The sequence below is a fragment of the Leptodactylus fuscus genome, chromosome 7 (assembly GCF_031893055.1).
Source record: "Leptodactylus fuscus isolate aLepFus1 chromosome 7, aLepFus1.hap2, whole genome shotgun sequence".
NCBI lineage: Eukaryota > Metazoa > Chordata > Amphibia > Anura > Leptodactylidae > Leptodactylus > Leptodactylus fuscus.
In genome coordinates this window covers 65,277,904-65,293,245 of record NC_134271.1, presented here as the reverse complement: position 1 = coordinate 65,293,245, position 15,342 = coordinate 65,277,904, and the positions used below count along the sequence as shown (strand labels likewise).

The 15,342-nt window shown below is 41.5% G+C and overlaps 1 protein-coding gene across 1 annotated transcript in view; it reads right to left on the bottom strand.

Moving 5' to 3' along the window:
• Positions 1-15,342, bottom strand: part of PEPD (peptidase D) — a 186,286-nt gene that overhangs the window by 138,849 nt on the left and 32,095 nt on the right. The window contains exons 6-7 of the mRNA XM_075282039.1: positions 10,560-10,621; positions 3,974-4,018 (exon numbers count right to left, since the gene is read on the bottom strand). Coding sequence (XP_075138140.1) covers positions 3,974-4,018; positions 10,560-10,621 — 107 coding nt within the window. The remainder of the gene's footprint in view (positions 1-3,973; positions 4,019-10,559; positions 10,622-15,342) is intronic.

The window sequence follows — 15,342 nt, the reverse complement described above, 5'->3', positions numbered from 1 at the left end:
TATACTGTGACAAAAAATCAGCACAAACTGCTATTGACTACAGGCTTTCAATATACAGCATGTCTATTTATGCCGCAGGTTGTCGCTGTGGATTCCATCCTTTGCAGGCTGGAAATAAGGGAGAATATCCCCCCCCAGTAATAATAAAAGAAACACTGCAGCAAAAATTACTCAATTTTGGGCATGTTTGGCTGTGGTGGTATTCAGCAGAACATTAAAAATCAGCAGTGGAGACGTTTTGTGTAACGGCAGTCTTATGGGAAACCCAAAAGCCCCCCCAAAGTTATATTATAAAAAAAATCAGGTAAAAAAAGGTATGAAAGGGAGTCTACCACATCCTCCCAGCTAATGCAAGTGCTACCACCATGTTATAGAGAACATTACCTTGATCAATAACATACCTTTGTTATACATGTCACTTTTGTAGATTTGGAGAAAAAAAATCTTATGTATATGAGCCAGTTGGTGCATTGGGGGTGGGTCTTCAGCTACCAGAGAACTGTTCTCGCCTCCAAGACCCCTGCCACCTCCTGCGTGCACCACCCTGTGCAATGAGAGTTGATCCTCACACTGCTATGACATCACCCATCCTATAGTAGTAAAAGCAGTGCTCCCAGGACTGAAGACCCGCCTCTAGTGCACCAAAAGCCTCGTTTCACAAGACTTCTAAGTTATTGTTATGCAGATGCAAAAAAGTTACATACCCAACATAAGTAACTGTTTATCACTTTAAAGTGCTCTGTAATATGGTGGCGAGTGTTGAATATGGGTGGGGGAGGCGATAGGCCCCTTTAAGAATATTCATGAGGAATAAGATACTAAGAATAATTTTATCTGTTGCAGTATAAGCTCACTAACAATCCATGATCTCATTTACAGGAAAATAATCTCCTAACATTTGCGACACTTCTCAGACGGATGATAGAGAAACCCCAGAGGTGGGCGCCAGCCGCTCATCGCAATTAGCCTTTAAACTGATGACACTGCTACAGCTCAGCAGACACGAATCCCAATTATAAAACAGCATTTTAGTTCAGGGGAATCATGGTGGTTTAATGGTTGCGGGTCACCCACATGACCTTCTGTTCTAGCAGACGTTATCTCACCCATCTATCCACACAGAATTACGTGATAATAAAAAATAAAATAATTGCCATTCTCCCATTTCCTTATGTGCACAGAGATACAAAATAACTCCAGGGAAGATGTCTGATAATGAAATGAACATTTTGATCAAACAAATAACGTAAATTCAAGCGGACGGCTGAGCCACTGTACACGATCAATTTCTTCAATGTGAAGACCACTATTCAAGTGGATCACGCAATATAAAAATGCAGTTTTCACGCGGCTTAAGTCATATCACCAATATACAGTATGTTGTCCTTCATAGCGGAAACTAACTTTTCAGCGACCTTGTGTAAGTGATATTGAGACTCAATTGGCTCTATATTTACCTATGTAGCATTTGGTTCATAGTCTCCTTGTTTCTAACTGGTACTTGAATGTAATAAAAAAAGGTTCTTGGTTCAAGCAGTTCTTGCGGGCTTATGTCTGAGCAAAGGTAGAGCAGCAGTGTAAAGCATGAGAGAGGCAGAAGTTAACAAACAAGACATACACAGTCTAGTCATATTAATGTGACCACTGCCTACTTTTGACATCAATGTTAAATAACCAATTGCAGAAGGCACATGTCATCAGCCATCTGGGTGCACTCATCATTGTGGAAGGCACGCTGGATCAACACAAGTATGCATCTATCCTTGCGGACCATGTTCACCCCTACATGTGAATTGTTTTTCCTCAGGATGATGGCATCTACCAGCAGGACAATGTGACGTGTCATAAAGCTCGCAGTGTACGTGTGTGGTTCGAGGAGCACCAGGATGAGTTTACCATGCTCCCTTGGCCAGCAAATTCCCTGGACTTGAACCCAATCGAGAATCTGTGGGTCCACCTTGATCGGGTTGTTCGCACCATGGATGCTCAACTGCGTATCCTAGCACAGCTGGCCACGGCACTGGAGTCGGCATGGCTCAACATCCCAGTGAACGTCATCACAACATCCCCTCTGTTCCTGCACATCTCACAGCGGTCCGCTCTGCCAATGGTGGTTATTGTGGATTTTGACAGGTGGCTACATTAATGGGACTGGACCGTGTAGATTTTTTAGACTACTGTTGTCTCCCCTATGACAATGAAGTCAAGCTGGAGTCAGTAGTGTTTCAGAATGAAACTGCAGCAAGCAGTATAATAATTTCTCAATTTGATGCCCCCAATAAGGCATTTGCTTTGAGAAGAGGTAAAAAAACAACCTGTGCATATGATCTATTGAACAAATATTCTGCACTGGTTTTCCCAACTCTCCAACATGATAGGTTATATCTTTAACCCTACAAATTGTAAAGTGCTGCAGAATATGTTGGAACTATATAAATAAAAAGTATTATTATTATAATGCTTCAAATATGGAATTGTATGTCTTCCACAATACTTAAACAAGCTACAAACCTTCCGATCTCATAGAACGGAGTCATCGGCTGACAGATCTGATCTCAGGGCATGTTTATAGGATCATACTAAGACTACATGTATATTTTCTACTAAGATAGTTTAATGTCAGAGACAATGACAGCGATATGTTTAATTTGATCAGGGGCTTGTAAAACATAGAGCTTCATAACACACCATGGCAGGTGGCGAGATTAATGAAGCGTTTACAAGGTCTAGGTATTTCTATTTTTAATGAATAAAGTTTTTTTTTCCTATCAAGAAACAGAACATAGAAGATGTGGACCTTTATCACTCAAGCAGACGTTAACAGTCCCCTTGTTTGCCTCTCGAGTGATTTATCCTTTCCTCAATATCCATGCAGCTACATGGCCCCCGTGAGTTATTTCATATTTATTGTTCTCATTCGTCATTTGCCAGATGGTGAGATTGTCGTGAAAATACATGAATGCGGTAAATGATTAAAATTTAGAACGGAAAAAAGAAGTGTTGGGTTTTGTCAGTGATGATGACACATCAAACAAAGGTAACAAAATACAGACAAGTGTCATGTTTGCATGGTTTCCCTCAGCAAACTCCACTCTCAACCCCCCCTGTACATTCATTGACAAAAAAACAATGTACCAGATAGAAAATGTTGGATTCTTGCATAACACTGCAAGCAGTTATAAAAAAGATTACAGTTGTGGCCTGTTTAGACTCAGAGTCTTCCTCATTAGGGCATAGAAGCGATTCCCTCATTGCCCTACAAAAAGGCTCTCAGGGGCTACAATCGGGCAGTGCACCTCTTGGTGAGAGATCATTATTTGCTAGACATGCCTTTCTGCCGGTAACACTACCTGGTGTTAGAAAAAGGAAATTTGGTGCCATAGCGCTCATTACCATGTCCTACCACTGACAGTCAATCTCTGCTGCAGTCATTTGCAGTGGTGTCATGAACAACAAATCTGGCACTGCTACGGATTGTAACCATATTGTCTCTAGTGACTAATCCAGGTTCTGCTTGGGATCAAATGACGGTTAGGTTTGAGTTTTGAGACCTTGCGGAAAGCATTTCATTCCTGCCTTTGCTGTGGAAGATAGACTACCCCAACTACTGGTGTGATGACCCTTGCATACAATAGTTGTTAACCCCTAGTAGTGATACACATATGTTGCCTCACATGACAGTGTTTCTAACTGGAATTTTTCAACAGGATAATGCTTCTTTTTTTTTTTCATTGAGTGTACATGCAATAGATCACGCAACAGATGGACAACCACAAAATTATCAAGTCCATCTTGAAAATTTGGATTGGACTGTTCCAGTCACACTATTGCCCATAGTGAGGATACTTTGATTAACCCCTGTAATAGACAGTGAGTATTGATCTCAACCTCCAACCCAACCCCTCCAAAGGTAAAGGTCACACACTGTAAGGTTGCAGCGGATAAGCAATGTATGATGACTGCAGTAACGTACCATTCCACAATCTCTGGGTGAAGAAGGGTGTTGTTCACAGTGAATCTGAAAGATAAATGAAATAAAGTTGACAGTTTAAAATTTTGAATAGCCCTTTTTATACACAACAAACAAAAGGATAGTTAAAAAAACAAAACAAAAAAACAACATTGTCATGCCGATTTATCAGATATATATTCCATGATGTAGGACATCTGCACTGAGTTATGCTGCAGAAGTGTGAAAGGCTTAATTCTGCTATGGTATAAATAAATGTGCCCACTTATTGTGAGGAGCCCCAAACACAAAAATAAGAGACTCATCGCAACAAGTTCTTATCAGAATACCAGTTATGCCATGCCGACCCTTTCTTCTTATGCTAGGTTCACACTAGCATCAGGGAACCCAAATGACGGAGAGCTGGACCACTAAAACAGCAGTTGCACCTGGAGCCCAGTAGACTCCATTGGCTATAATAGGTTCCTCCAGATGTCCTCTGTTTCAAAACTGAAAGCAGTGGAGACAAAGTCCTCCATGCGGAACCTCTCTCTCTCTCTCTACCGATTTATTTATTTTCAGCGACTGAGTCTCTGACACAGATCTGAACCTAGCCTGAATGAATGCAAAGCAGAAAAACTAACTCTAGGTTTACCATGTCCTGGAAAAGAGGTTGTCACTTTGTTTTCTGTAATGAAGCACCCTGTATCCTTTTTGCAAGGCAAGTCCAGGGTTTCATGACAACCAAGACGCTATTCAGCTCCATAGCCTAGTAAAATGCATTACATTATATCTGGTATGTGCAGTTTTTCAAGTAACATCATGGCTCCCAAGTCAAAAGCAACTCAATTTAATCAATATGGCAGCCCCTTATTTTAGATACTGGTTGGATTCCCTATCCATCATTCCTATTGACACACCATACTGAACTTAAAATCAGAAGTTGGTGCTTTATTTGCTAAATAGAACTGATATTCTTCAAGTACCTCAGGTGCAAAAAACATTATCTCTTAATCACTAGGGGTACAATTCCTGTACAGCTGGATATGCATGAGGTCGGGTAACTGTGAACACAGGCTTCTGACATATTTACATACAAGTTTCTATAGGAAGAGTGGCGTAGTACTATATAAAAAGAGCGAAAAATCAGCTGGTAAAATGAGGAGCTCCAAATTCCCATGCAGAACAAATGATAAAATAACACACTTTCCGGAGAATTTGCACCATGTTTATTTCCACGGAGTGGTGACAGGTTTCCCCCTTTAAAGTTTAAGATTAGAAATCTCTCCTGTTTAAACCGTCAACTCAAAGTAAGCAGACAATGAGAAAATTAATATCACGGCAGGCACCGCTGTGATCCAATTTTTGAAACTGTATTTACTCAAATCTGTCAGGCTTCAAAGAGCCCGAGATGGCATTAATTACGGTATAACAATGTAGCTGAAGGGAGCTGGGCACAACCTTTATGCTGCTGCCGAAATTACACAGACCCTGTGAAAAGTGGCATTTTGTGGAGAAGGCTAGTAAAAAAAAAAAAAAAAAAAAAAAAAAAAAAAAGAAGTTAAAAAAAAATTGCTGCGATAGGTGAAGGTTTGGCAGAGCCTTGGATCTGATACGCAGCAGGACACAGATGGCAATGGGTGGGAAATAAAAACATTTTTGGATGACGAACAACATAGAACTGGAGATCCTGGAAAAGCGTCCAGGAAGATCTTGGAAAGAAACAAGACGGCTAATGACACACTCTATAATTATAAGGGAGAAAGGATGAAGGTTTTCTATATGGTGGTTCCAGCCAATTTATTTGTCCAGGATAATGAATAAATTTGGATATGTTCTGGGACCTGGATAAAGCAACCGTGTTGTGCATTTCAGCCTTTTTCTCTTGTTAATTCTACTCATCTGCTCCTCAGTTATATCAATGTCTGGGAAAGCTGGATGATATTCAATATGGTCCTCATTACACCTCCAAAATATGCCATCACCCAGCTAGCACAGAAAGTGGAGAGATAAGCTAAATGAGATAGAATTCTGATGCAACTGGAGCCAAAAAATGGCATATATGACTTACACTACATTCATTATGTATTTGAGGCATATTTGTGCGTCACTAGACATGGCCTAGAGGAAAAGGGACATGTTTTGGGCAGAAGGGTATGCCTTAAAATGTAAAACAAGAGCACAAAAATTGCAACTAATTTTTTTTTTTTTTTGTAAAGTAAGGATATACTCACACAACTGTGCAGAGATTCGGCCATGTAAGTGCAGGATCCGTGTGGCACCTGTTTCTTTCACGGACTCATACACCACAACAGGGGCAATCGGGTCAGTGAAAACAGTCGCAATAGTCCAATTCATGAAACATGAAAAGGCGATTATGGATGACACGCAATCGATGGGCACAGTAGACTGAATATAACCTAAGTCAATAAACACGTGCAAAAACAAAAGAAGTCTGGAAGGATGCACCGAATTTATCATTCAGAATGTGCTAATCACATTTGATATATTTGGCACGTTTAGACTGCCTGGAATACATTTACACTCTTGAAATATCAGATAGATATACTTAGAAAAATACATACTGTATGTAGCGTGGCAGAGATGAAATTGCCACTAACTTTCCTTGCTGCAATAAATCATTAAGTTAAAATGATGTATTAGGTTTAAATGTTGTCCTATGGGGGAAAAAACATGGACATGTGCTGAGCTCTGTCACATCTGTGCAAAACTTCCTCATAAACAGGAGACCTAACAACCCATGAGCAAAACCATTACTTGCAGCCATCATCTTTTCATAGCTGTGTGTGACAGAGCCGTCAGGGCTTACAGGGTTTTCTATACTGTGTGCTTCCATTAATAAAATCTCACAGCAGCTGGGAACAAGCGTCAGGCAGAAACTTGAGACAAACCCGTTATTTCAGGAGTCTACATCTGTATTATTCCCTCTCAATTTACTCTTCCTATTTACAGCCTCCATATCAATACATATTTATGGGACTGTCAGCACATGACTGTGGTCACAAGTCACTGTTATACATATTGAATAATACAGTGCAGGGATGGTGTGCGCGGCTTGTGTTGATTTTTATGTATTTATTCTGACAATGTGTGAAGGATTGTTAGAGCTCCTGCTGCTCGCGACCGTGATTGACTCTGGAGCGGGGCTGTAGATCACAATAATGGGATGATATCTTAATACAAGAGGTGGGGGTGGGGGGAAATACATTAACTTAGCTTAATTTGACACTAGCAAATGCAGATGAGATCCTGCTGGGGAGCGTGAAATTGGGATGAAGATAAGAATCAAAAGGTTTCAAGCTTGTAGAATGTTTTTCTGTTTAATGGTGATGTCCTATTTGGAAAAACCCCTTTGCATTTGTTGTGTCAGGACATATTGAAAAAGCAGACAGGGACACTATGATCAACTGGAGTGAAAAGCTGGGTGTTTTTGCAGTGTAGAACTGAAGGAAAGTTGTGTGGCAACCCCTTTGGAATCAATAATGGTGGCCAAATTGGCTATCACTCAACCAGATTTCTAAGTTGCAAAACTGGCTACTACCTACAGTTATTAATGAAAATATGGAGTGATCATCTACCATGGGAGATGTACATTTTACATGCAAAGGCCAAATAGTTGGTTAACTGTAAATGCCTTGCATTACTTATCTCATATTAATCCCAAATCACATATTACAGTCATTCACATTCCCACAGTATTTAGAGCTAACATCACACTAGGTTCACACTAGCACTATGGTATGTTGCTTGGGTCCACCAGGGGACCCGTATGACGGAGAGCCAGACTGCTAAAACAGCGGTTACATACGTTCTGCCAGGTGTCCGCCCTTTTGAAACTGAAAGCTGCAGAGAAAAAAAGTCATCTATGCAGGACTTTTCTCTCCAATTTTCGGTGGTTTTAGCAAAGGAGTCTCCCATGGAGATTACGGTGTTGATGTGAACCTAGCCTAAACCACTATTCTGCATCTGCACAGAGATTACAATGGAGAGTAGCGATATATCTACAGCAGGCTGTGTACCACAATCTGATGTAGGGAAAAAAAAAAAAAACAGCTGTCCTTCACACTGTGGGAGCTCAGTTATGCTGTTAGACCCGCTTCACGTCTGTGTTTGGGTTTACATTCGGAGAGTCCGCTTGGGGACCCTCCCCCCCTTGATCGATAACCTCTAGACATAAAAAAGCTGTTACGTAAGGAATACTGCGGACTCCATGGACTAAAATGGGGTCCGTGTGATTTCCGCACGAAAAATGCGGAGAGAAGAGTGCCGCTTGCAGATGTGAACAGGCCTTAGAGGGGAACCGGGGTTGTCAAAATGTGAAAAATAGCAGCTGAGACAATAGCAGCTGAGACAATTGATCAGGGAAGGGAAAGCCAACTACAGACGGAAGCTGGAGCTACAGATGGGGGAGGGTAGAATCTCTGAGGTGTGGGACAGCCTTAAGGCAATTTCAGGACACAAGGAAAAGACAAGGCACCGAACAGTAGGGGACAGGAAGTGGCTTAACGAGCTTAATCTATTCTTCAATAGATTCGACTCCAAGCAAATGCTCCCCCCACCAGCATGTCAGCTAACCGCCCTCCCCTCACACACCAAGACCCAACCCCCACCGACCTGCGGTCAACTGCAATCTGACTATCTGATCCTGCAGGAGTCTCAGGTGTGTAAGGAAATGAAGAATATTAGAGCGAACAAAGCGGGGGGACCTGATGGTATAAGCGCAAGAGTTCTTAAAATGTGCAGTGACCAGCTGTGTGGTATTATAACGCACATGTACAATATGAGCCTGAAGCTGGGGGTGGTACCTCAACTGTGGAAAACATCTTGCGTGGTACCAGTCCCAAAGAAACCCAACCCGATGGGCTACAATGACTACCGACCTGTAGCACTGACATCACACCTAATGAAGGTCCTAGAGAGACTGGTCCTGACACACCTACGCCCCCTAGTGAGCTCCGCTCTGGACCCCCTCCAGTTTGCCTACCGGCCAGGCATTGGGGTAGATGACGCCATCATCCACCTTCTTCACAGAGCTCTCTCTCACCTGGAGAAACCCGGGAACACTGTGAGAATAATGTTCTTTGATTTCTCCAGTGCGTTCAACACCATTCAGCCAGGGCTACTGAGGGAGAAGCTGAACCTTGGTGGTGTGGACCATCACCTGTCCAACTGGATCCTAGACTACCTGACAAACCGCCCTCAGTATGTGAGAGCCCAGGACTGTGTGTCTGACACTGTGATCTGTAGTACGGGGGCACCTCAAGGTACAGTTCTTGCCCCATTCCTCTTCACACTGTACACTGCTGACTTCAGGCACAACTCATCCAGCTGTTACTTACAGAAGTACTCCGATGACTCTGCTATAGTCGGCCTTATCACTGATGGCGATGATAGGGAATACAGAGACTTAAACCGGGATTTTGTTGAATGGTGCCAGCAGAACCAGCTCAGGATTAATGCTGGGAAGACCAAGGAGATGGTGGTGGACTTTAGTAAACGGAGAGGTGCTCCGACCCCGGTGGAGATCCAAGGAACATGTATTGAGATAGTCAGGACCTATAAGTACCTGGGCGTGCTCCTCAATAATAAACTAGACTGGGCTGATCACCTGGAGGCGCTGCACAGAAAGGACCACAGCAGACTCTACCTGCTCAGGAGGCTGAGGGCCTTCGGAGTCCAGGGGACACTTCTTAGGGCCTTCTTCAACTCTGTGGTTGCCTCAGCCATCTTTTTTGGTGTGGCCTGCTGGGGAAGCAGTATATCAACCAGGGACAGAAATAGACTTGACAGGCTGATCAGGAGGGCCAGCTCTGTCCTGGGGAGCCCCTTGGACCCAGTACAGGTGGTGGGTGACAGAAGGATACTGTCTGTGGTGACCTCCATGCGGGGGAACAAATCCCACCCCATGTATGGGACCCTGATGGGACTTGGCAGCACTGTAAGCGACCGTCTGCTTCACCCCAAGTGTGAGAAGGAGCGCTATCGCAGGTCCTTCCTTCCAACCGCGACCAGGCTGTATAATCTACATCAGACCAAACGAAGAGCTCTCCGCACAGAGAACTAATGATTATGAGGATGACCATGAGGTCTTCCTCTTTCTCTTCTGTTTTTCCTTAGCTGCCATGGACTCCTAGTATATCTTCTCTTCTCAGCTTATCTGTGTCTACGTCTGTAACATATTACTCTGTATTATCCTGTATCTGTATTACTATGCTGCTGTAACACGCTGAAATTTCCCCAAGGTGGGACTATTAAAGGATTATCTTATCTTATCTTATCTTATAATGCTGACTATAACAAAGACCAATACAAAAAAATTATGTAATGTATATACAGAATAATTCCACCAATTGAATAGTGAATGTAACTGGCTGCTACATAAGATCAATACAATAATACAGATACAGTCTGAAGGAGGATTTGAATATAATTTTACCCTGAAAGCTCAGTCACCCTGTTATCTTCTAAGTGTGAAGCTACGCAATTATTTTCTATATACCCAAATGACGAGGAATCAAAGATTTCAACACTTAGGAGGAAGACTCTGAGTTTGTTCTCTCTCAGACAGGGCAAGACAATTTTCACTTACTGGCTAATTCCTTCAAAGGAGGCCTCTCTGCAAACACTTCCGCTGTCGGTATTAACCCCGCGCTGTAAAAAGAGACAAAATTAAAAATAAATAAATAAATAAAAAAAACACACAATATAACAACTCAAGGGAAAGTAATAATAGAAAATTAATATTTGAACACAGCCAAGGGGTCCGGCAACTTCAGGAAAATTCTTGTTCAATTGTATATGGAACAAAGAGAGTGTAAGCAGCATCAGAATTGGCCAGGCTTAATATTGTGACATTTTCTTTATTGCTTTAATTCAGGCATGTCCACAGTTTGGCCTGTGGGCCAAATGCAGGCTGTATTAAAATTTCACCCAGCCCACCAGCACTGTTGCCTTTAGGGAGCCTTACCGGATTCCCACTTCTTTTTTAATACGCAGTGGTGGTCCAGTAATGGCCCCTATTAATTTACCTATCCCCACTGCTGCTCGCGGCCTCCTCTTCAGCCACCAGGGGGCCCCAATGCGCCACACATTAAGTCATCACATCCTGATGTATGGTACACAGATTCCATTGAAGGCTGAAGAGGGAAAAGGAGGCCATGAGAAGAAGCAGGGAGAGGTAATTGAATGCAGTTGTTCTGCCAATTCTGTTGTTAAAACTAAATAGGCAGAACTGAGGAAAAGTGGCACCACTGACCATCTTCTGCTGTTGCACCTGGAGCAGGGAGACAAAGTGGGACCGGGGAGCAGACAGGCAAGTAATGACCTAATACTGGTATGATGGGGGAGTGACCAGTGAAGGGGCCCGTTCACTGGTTTCCCTCCCTCCCCATAAAGTGGCCTCTTCACTGGACCCCATACTATATGCCTTATATTGTATGGGGACAGTAATGGGGGCTAATTTGTGATCGTTGCGTGAAGAAATTAAAAGTATGGCATTTAAAAAAATAAAAAAAGAAGGTCATTTACATTTAATGTTAATGTTAAAGAGGACCTTTCATGTCCCCATAGATGTGCAGTACTATATACTGCTAGACAAGTCGGCTTTCTAGCAGTATACAATACCGCACCTCTATGAGGACATGAAAGGTCCTCTTAAATGGTTAAAAGAATGGACTACAGAACTAAAACTAAAATAGTAACTTTATGTAGTTATAATAGTAACTTTGCATAAGGTTTTTGTTTTTTTTTAAATTAAAAAAAATCAGTTTTGTGTATATTTCGTGTGTCTCAATGGTAACAGCTACAAAGAAATCTTGTGTAGTTTGACCCTGATGTCATATGGTCATGGAAGAGGTAAGACAATGAGAAAAATGACATCCATATAACCTAAAACACTACAATGAAAAAAAAAAACATACAAAAGTGTATTATAGACTTCAATTAGAGGTCAACATTTGTCTCCAATGTCTTAAAGAGCCCCTTCTATGGCAGCCTCAGTGCTGCAATAATTACCATAACTTTTCCCCCTCTTTCCTAATGTAAGAATATAACAATTTCAAACGCTCAGTGTAAATGTCACAGTTTTTGTAGAAATGCCACTTCAGGATTTGAAAACTTGTTCAATGGGTCGAATCAGGGAATGGAAAATGTCAGAGAACAAATATTTCTCTGTCTGGATGCTGCGACTCAGAAATTGTTTGCACTTGGAGATCTGAGGCACTGGGTGTATTAGATGATATATAGATTATATATATATATATATATATATATATATATATATATATATAATACATTTATAGTTACACACATACACAGTTCAAAAAATGACTGCAATTAAAAAGAAAAAAAAGAAAAGATTTAAGCCTTAAGTATCACAGCCCAATACAATTAAACTTCAGGGATTTCAGATGGGTCAACTCAGTCCACAACATACGGATTTAACAAATAACATAGTATCTGCACTCCAGGTTGGAGGCGCTGTTGCTTTCACTAAAGTAAGTGAAAACACAGATTAGCGGCTTTTACTCATTACTGGAGACATAGTTTTGCAGGTTACAGCGGGGCTAGTGATAAGGGAATGACCATAATCACTTAGGCTTAGTTCACACGTAAATTACGTGTGGCTTATTTTGGCACCGGAAAAAAAAACGCTTCCTAATTAGAAAGCGTTTTTTGGAACTTGCCCTGCTTTTTGTGGAGCGTTTTTTTTTGTAAAAATCGCTTCCAAAAGGTTCCAGGCGGTTTTCCCATCCTTTAAAGAGAACGGGCTTCAAAAAACGCATTGCGTTTTTTACGCACTTTTTTTGTAAAAAAAAACAAAAAAGTGATGCTTTTTTTTGCAAAAAAAACGTGTGGTAAAACCCACGTGGTTTGCGCTTCCCATTCACTTCTATTGCTTTCTTCAGGCGGAAAACGCCTGAAGAAAGGTCATGTCACTTCTTTTTCTCTGCTAGCAGAAAAATCTGATAGCAGAAAAATCTGATAGCAGAAAAAAAAAAGCTAGCAGTATACATAGACTAACATTGTATGGAGGATTATGACATGGATTCCGCTGTCAAAATCCTCCTCCATGTCCCCGTGTGAAATAGCCCTTAGTGCTTTGACTTATTTAAAGGGTTTATCCTACCAAAGATACTCATCACATTTCTGCAGGATACTGAATAAAGTGTCACACTGCAATAAGGAGAACACAGGACTGAAAGCCCCCGCTGCCTGCTCTTTTCAATACTTTGAGGTTGCCAGAGATAACAGTCATGCAAGCACAATGGTGCAGGCATGGAAGACTTTCAATCTCTGGTGCTCCTCCTAGCTGATGACCCTGCTTGTCAGACCCCCAGTGGTGTGACATTTATCCCTATCCTGTGAATATGGGGTAAGTATCTTTAACTGGACAACCCTTTTAAGTGAAAACATGGCAGCTCTGTACTATGGCTACAGCACCAGATTATACATTATGTGGCAGCACCCTTAAGGTGGCCATATTTATTAGATTTGACCATATGAACTGTCACTATCAACGCTAAAAACTAAAAACAAATGCTAAAAAAACTAAAAACAAGCAGAGACTCTTTACATATTGGCGAGTGATTGGTGACTTTTGAGCAATCATGTCACACATGGCCAAAAACATCCAACATGTTAGATCTTCTTTTGGCAAACAAAAGTCTGCCTTCGCAAAAGGGTGATCATGCCATGACCAACTTTGGTAAATCTAAGTGACTATTTCACTGCCTCAGTGCCAATGAAAGTGACATGAGAAGCCGGGGAAGAAGGGACAGCTCTTAATAGAGAAGCAAGGGAAGGAATAAAGAAATGCAGGATGTCATACAAAGGACCCAAAACTTGTTCTAAAACTATATTTCAATATGTATTAATGACACAAATACTGCAAAAAAAAATCTAAAAGTTGCCAGTAAATACACTCCGCTGCTTTTCAGCACAATGGACAGTTCCACTTCCCCCCACTAGTGCTATAAACAGTAACCTGCCATTTGAGAAGCTGAGAGACAACTTAGGAGGTTTTGTGACTATATAAATAACACTTATTCAGGGTATAATATCAGCAACTTTACAATAGGTTTTCTGTGTGGACTCCTCACCCTTTTCTAGATCTTGGTTTCCTTTCAGTTAATAAGATTCCTCATTTCCATCCTGCATTAGAATCCCTCCTGATGATATACATTGTATCTGAGCTCTCTCTGTGTATAACAAGTCATCATGTAGGTGTTAATATAAAAAAAAAAATCCAACTCACTGACAGAAAGCTGGGATCCTGAAGATCACTAGGAAGTAAAAGTATAATATACAGGCGATGAACATACAGCTGTAAAGTAACTAGCATTTCTGATTGTAAAACTGGATATTCCATTCAAAACAAAAATTGGGAGCAGAATGGGCCTCACATTTACATTATAAAGTGGCCGAAGGGGTTCCATGTCAGAACAGCTGGAACTGGCATAGAGAAGTGGGGATACTTGCAGTCCTATGTAAAAGTACTGCTCAATACAATGCCATCTGACTGGTCGCCTTTGTCTAATGTGACAATTTGCGGCTGATCTGGTTTCTGATGGAAGCTGTAGCAGAGTCCTAACAAAACATTCACAAGAGTGAACTACAACCCTGGTGATTCTTCCACTCCGATATAGGCCTGACAACAGCCGGTATATATGCATAAAATACATCAGTGTCTATTCTATTACATGGCTATTCTAGAATAAAACATGAGTTGGGGCTGCCTAACAGAGACAATAAGAAGCCTACACACATGTAGTGAAACCTCTCCAGATACCACTGCTTTAGGAACACCCTGCCCCCCCAAGACTGACTTTTTCAGTGACCAATTTTTCTCCCATTACACAACATGGAGTGGACAGCAAGCACCTTATGTACCTTTGGAGTCGCAGGTTATGTTGCACGATTGGTCGCAGAGCTGCTGAGAGGGGTCATGTGATAACCCACTTCTTTGGAGCTGCAGGGTGTATTTTGTTTTTTGGTGGTCTTCTCTGGGGAGTAGGCTGTATAATGGGATAAATTTTACTTACTCATAACCTTCAGATAATGATGGCCTTATTTCAGTGGGTCTTTAATACTTGCAAGTTTGCTTTAAGACTTAGACTTTAATATTAAGTGAGATTGGTTATTAGCCCTTGCAGACAATAGAACCTTTCATAGAAGATGGAGTTGACCCTTCCAACAATTACCTTACTTCAGCAAGAACGAAAAGATTTGGCTCCAACTGAGTTTTCTCCTTCATCTGAAATTAAACTGAACAACATCCCATATAAACTGCAGAAAGTAATTACTTATCTGAATATTCCTCTCTCTGGCGATAATAACGAAAACACGTATCCCCCCCCCCACCCCAGAAGATG